A 5586-nucleotide genomic window follows, 5' to 3' on the forward strand; every position below is an offset into this window, starting at 1 on the left:
CAAAGATCCTTAGTTATTATCAGATTGGGAGAGTGCATACATTGCTGTCGTTTCCAGGAGGTCGTGACTTTGTCTTAGGCCTTCCACCCGAAACATTTTGGCGCCCACCGTGGGGCCGAGATCATTTTCATTGACCTATAAACGACCACAATGGCTGGAGAAGTGCCTTTGGAGATTTTGCAAAATTTGCAGCAACAAATTCAGGAGATGAGGGCGGAAATTGCAACCATGAGGGCGGAACAAGCGAACAGAGTAGGAGATCACTCTGATCGTTCTGTCAATGTAGAGACATATCATTCAGACACCGGGGAACAACCTCACGCTCAAGGCGAGGGACAGCGGGAGAATCATAATCCGGTCCCTAGTGAGGGAGTTGGAAGAGCTAACGGAAGAGGAGCAGGCAGAGGAGAAGGACGACCAGTGAGTAGGGCTGGGAGTAGAAGTGTAGTACGAGGAAGAGGACGGGGTAATGACAGAAGTGACCCTCATCGTCGGGATGAGAGACAACGAAACGAAGAGCAAAACCCTTTAAATGGTGATCAAGCTGAGGGGTTACACCCTTTCACACCACGAGTAATGCAGGCGATCATACCGGAAAACAAAGTGCTACCATCAATGGAGAGGTATGGAGGATCATCTGATCCTGTTAAGCATTTACGATCATTCGTAGATGCCATGGCGGTATACTCGTACAACGAATTGGTCTGGTGTAGAGTTTTCTCCCTTTCATTAAAGGAAGAAGCATTAGACTGGTTCCACTCCCTACAACCTGGAACCATTGACAACTTCGTTGAACTGCGCCAGCTGTTTACCCAGCAGTACGCTTCAAGTAAAACGCCCGGTGTGACTTACACAGCTCTAGTAAGAATGAAGCAAGGACGAGAGGAGTCTCTCAAATCGTTTATGGATCGGTTTAATCGCACTGCCCGACAGGTACGCAATGCCGATCAGCAACTGGTGGTGAGTGCCCTTACCACTGCATTACGGCCTAGTCCGTTTTGTGACTACCTCCACGCTGAAGAGCCCCAAAGCATGGAGGAATTACAAAACAAGCTAGCCAGTTTTATCCGCATAGAAGAAGGAAGAGCTCATCAACGTGGGAGAGAAGAGGAATCAGGACCCCGTCCGGCCAGAGTGAGATCCGGACCACAGGCCGGCGGGAATGACAGGAGAGGAGGCTACAGGGGCAAGGAACACAACCAAATGCGGCAATATATTCACCATACTCCTTTGAATGCACCACGAGCCAGAGTCCTGGAAGAAGCACTGAGGGCCGATCTATTAACAGTGGTACAAATACCTACACCTAGAGGAGCTGACGAAAGCAAATATTGCCAATATCATCAAAATCGAGGCCACACAACGGAAGATTGTCATACGTTGAAAGACAAGTTGGAATCCTTGGTTCAAGCAGGACATCTTCAGAAGTTCGTCCAAAGGAGACAAGCTCCCACCAGACCCGATCGGTCTTCATCACGGCCAGAATCCCGAAATAGGACCCGGCCGAGAGTTGATCGAAGCAGGAGCAGAAGCGCTGACCGAACGGTCCGAGGAGTAATCAACACTATATCTGGGGGGTTTGCAGGAGGAGGATCGACGTCAGCTGCCCGCAAGAGACATTTAAGAAACTTACACAGCTCCCACCGAACGGACATCTCAAAAAGATCTATGCCCACCATCACCTTTTCTGATGATGATTTCCATGCGCCTGACTTGGAGCAGGATGACCCGATGGTGATAACGGCAATGATCGCCCGGTACAAGGTGAGTAAAGTCCTGATAGATCAAGGCAGTTCGGCCAACATATTGTATTGGAAGACCTTCAAGCAGATGGACATATCAGAAGATGCAATCTTGCCTTTCAATGAGCAGATAGTGGGATTCGCGGGCGAGAGAGTAGATACACGAGGATATGTTGATCTGAGAACCAGCCTGGGAGCCGACAGGGATGCCAAAGAACTGAGGGTTCGGTTCTTGCTAGTGGAAGCCGACACGTCGTATAACGTCTTATTGGGAAGACCGTGCTTAAACATGTTTGGGGCTATTGTCTCAACCCCCCACTTAACTTTAAAATATCCCACTGATGATGGAAAAGTAGCCACCGTTCGGGCCGATCAGAAGATGGCGCGTGAATGTTACGCTGCAGGTTTGAAGGTAAAGCCCAGAAGTGTCACTTTCGCAGGCCACCGATCAGAAGTCGCTATGATGGAATTAGATCCTCGAATGCATTTCGATGATCGGGTGGAACCCTTGGGGGATACATGTCCAGTTGTTATCGGACAGCAGGAGGATCAATGTACCACCATCGGGCGTAATCTTACGACCGATCAGGCAACCTTAATAGAAGAGCTGTTGTTGAAAAACAAGGATTTATTTGCATGGCAGGCAGCCGATATGCCAGGTATTCACCCTGACATAATATCCCATAAACTGTCATTATTCAAGGATGCCCGACCAGTTGCCCAGAGGAAGCGGAGGTTAGGCAACGAGAAGAGAAGAGCGGTAGAGGAGGAAGTTACGAAGTTGCTGGAAGCCGGTTTCATACGAGAAGTTAAGTACACCACATGGTTGTCGAATGTGGTAGTGGTGAAAAAATCGAGCGGCAAGTGGAGAATGTGCACAGATTTCACAGACCTTAATAAGGCGTGCCCGAAAGATACGTATCCCCTTCCAAGTATTGATGGCTTAGTGGACGGAGTTTCCGGATACGAGATCTTAAGTTTTCTAGATGCTTATTCGGGATACAATCAAATCCCCATGTATCCACCCGATCGGGATAAAACGGCTTTCATAACGGAACGATCCAATTATTGTTATGAGGTCATGCCGTTCGGCCTGAAAAATGCAGGGGCGACATATCAACGACTCATGGATAAGGTCTTCCAACGTCAGATAGGGAGGTGCATGGAAGTGTACGTTGATGACATGGTAGTAAGAAGCCGATCGGTGGAGGAACATTTGCGGGATCTAGCCGAGGTTTTGGATCAGGTACGGAAGTTCGGGATGAGGCTAAATCCTCTCAAGTGTACGTTCGGAGTTTCTGCAGGAAAGTTTTTAGGCTTCATGCTTACTTCACGAGGCATCGAGGCCAATCCGGATAAGTGTCGAGCTATTTTGGAGATGAGAAGTCCGAGTAGTTTGAAGGAGGTGCAGCGGCTGGTCGGGAGACTCACATCGCTATCCCGATTCATACCTAAATTAGCTGATCGAATCCAACCGATTCTAAAGCTAATGAAAAAACAAAAACAATTAGAGTGGAACGATCGGTGTGAAGCGGCATTTGATGAAGTCAAGCAAATTCTTTCTAACCCTCCGGTTATGAGACGCCCAGATTATGGCCGCGACTTGCACCTATTCTTGGCGGTCGGTGAAGAAGCGGTCAGCGCCGCATTAGTGCAAGAAATTCCTGACTTTCGTCCAGTTTATTTCATCAGTCGGGTTATGAAGGAATCTGAAACCAGGTATCAGCAGCTGGAGAAAATAGTCTTAGCACTAGTGATTGCCACTCGAAGGCTCCGCCCCTACTTACAGGGAAACCAGGTAATTGTTCGAACAGATTATCCTATTTCAAAAATTCTACGTAAACCTGACCTAGCAGGTAGGATGATCGGTTGGTCCATTGAACTCTCTGAGTTCGGTCTGAGATACGAACCACGAGGATCAATTAAGGGTCAACACTTGGCTGATTTCGTGGCCGAGTTACCAGGACGATCGTCACATTGTCATTCATGGATATTATACGTGGATGGATCGTCCGGCCTTAAAGGAGGTGGAGCGGGTGTTGTATTAGAAGGACCGGACGGTATAGTTGTCGAACAGGCCTTGATCTTTCGATTTAAGGCCAGCAATAACCAAGCTGAGTATGAGGCCCTAATAGCTGGCCTCGAGTTAGCACGCGATTTGGGGGTTAAAGTGCTTTGTTGTAAAACGGATTCACAACTGGTAGCAGGTCACATGAACGGAACATTCCAGATTAAAGATGATCAATTGCTCAAGTATTTCCACAGAGCCAAACAACTATTCGCACACTTTGACAGCATCGAAGTAAATCACATTCCCAGAAGTGAAAACCAAAGAGCCGACCGGCTATCAAAATTGTCCACTGGAAAGGAGAAAGGTCATCTGTCTTCATTGGTCCGGCAGATAATTTTCAAGCCCGCAGTTGAATGTTTACAAGTTTATTCCATTGCCGAACGGGACGATTGGAGAAGAGAGATCGTAAGGCTAATCCAACAGCAAGAAGCAGGGATAACCCTCCGAACGGAGGAATCAAAACAGGTTGCAAGGTATGTCATGGTGGGTGAAGAGCTATACCGAAGAGGGTATGTCACTCCAATGTTGAAGTGCGTATCCAAAGATGAATCTGAATATGTCATGCAAGAGCTGCATGAAGGAATATGTGGTAGGCATGGCGGCGGCCGTTCGTTAAGGGCCCGAGCGTTGCGAGCAGGATTTTATTGGCCAACAATGGAGAAGGATTGCCAAGCCTTTGTTGTCAAATGTTTGGCTTGTCAGAAACATGGAAACATTATTCACACACCAGCGGCGGCACTTTCGGCGATAGTATCTCCATGGCCCTTTGCTCAGTGGGGAATGGACATAGTAGGACCATTTCCAACCGGTCGTTCCCAGTTCAAATTTCTCCTAGTCGCAATTGACTATTTTACTAAGTGGGTGGAAGCTGAGCCACTAGCTAAGATAACAGCTTCTCAGGTGCAAAAGTTTGTTTGGAGACTGATATGCCGGTTCGGCCTGCCCAAACACATCATCACCGATAATGGTCGGCAGTTTATTGACAAAAAGCTAGTAGCGTTCTATAAGGAGTTGGGAATTACACCCTTAACCAGTTCAGTAGAGCACCCACAGACGAACGGTCAAGCAGAAGCTATGAATAAGATCATCATCCAAGAACTGAAGAAAAAGCTGGGGGATGCAAAAGGAGCATGGGTAGACGAGTTGCAACAAGTGCTGTGGGGCTACCGATGCTCCCCACATAGCGCAACGGGGGAGTCACCTTTTAACCTCACATATGGGTCAGATGCAATGCTGCCAGTTGAAGTCGGGGAAAATGGGCTGCGAAGGAATATTGTCAATATGGATGAGAATGAAGAAAATCTCAGGAGCAACTTAGATGTTCTTCCCGAGCGGCGCGATATGGCAGCCGTTCACCTAGAAGCGCATAAAAGGCTCGTCGCCAGACGCTATAATACTAAAGTCAAACCAAGACAGTTTATAGAAGGAGACCTGGTGTGGAGGCGAACGGGAGAAGCAAGGAAAAATCCAACACATGGAAAGTTATCCGCTAACTGGGAAGGACCGTTCAGGGTGAAGGAGAATTTGAGCAACGGTGCGTACCGATTGGAGTGTTTGAATGGAAAAGCTATTCCCAATACATGGAATATTTCTCATTTAAAATTTTACTTTAGTTGATTATTGTATAATTTTCCAATTTGCAATGACTTTGAATAAATGCAACTTTGCCAATTATGTCAAATCATTTCTATCATAAGTAGTTATACTCAAAGTCTGGAAATCAGAAAATTGATTTTCGATCGGGTGATACGCAAGGGTGATCGGTTTGAAGTT

At 47.2% G+C, this 5586-nt stretch overlaps 1 protein-coding gene across 1 annotated transcript; it reads left to right on the top strand.

Moving 5' to 3' along the window:
* The first annotated feature begins 150 nt into the window (after window positions 1–150).
* LOC106770057 lies at window positions 151–5430 on the top strand. Its single transcript, XM_014655880.1, has one exon. The coding sequence runs from the start codon at window positions 151–153 to the stop codon at window positions 5428–5430; it is 5280 nt and encodes a 1759-aa protein (XP_014511366.1).
* The last annotated feature ends 156 nt before the right edge of the window (window positions 5431–5586 follow it).

Source organism: Vigna radiata, chromosome 8, assembly GCF_000741045.1.
Source record: "Vigna radiata var. radiata cultivar VC1973A chromosome 8, Vradiata_ver6, whole genome shotgun sequence".
Lineage (NCBI taxonomy): Eukaryota > Viridiplantae > Streptophyta > Magnoliopsida > Fabales > Fabaceae > Vigna > Vigna radiata.

Bases quoted from the DNA above. Each gene is read 5' to 3' on its own strand.
- LOC106770057 (XM_014655880.1), top strand. From the start codon at position 151: ATGGCTGGAGAAGTGCCTTTGGAGATTTTGCAAAATTTGCAGCAACAA.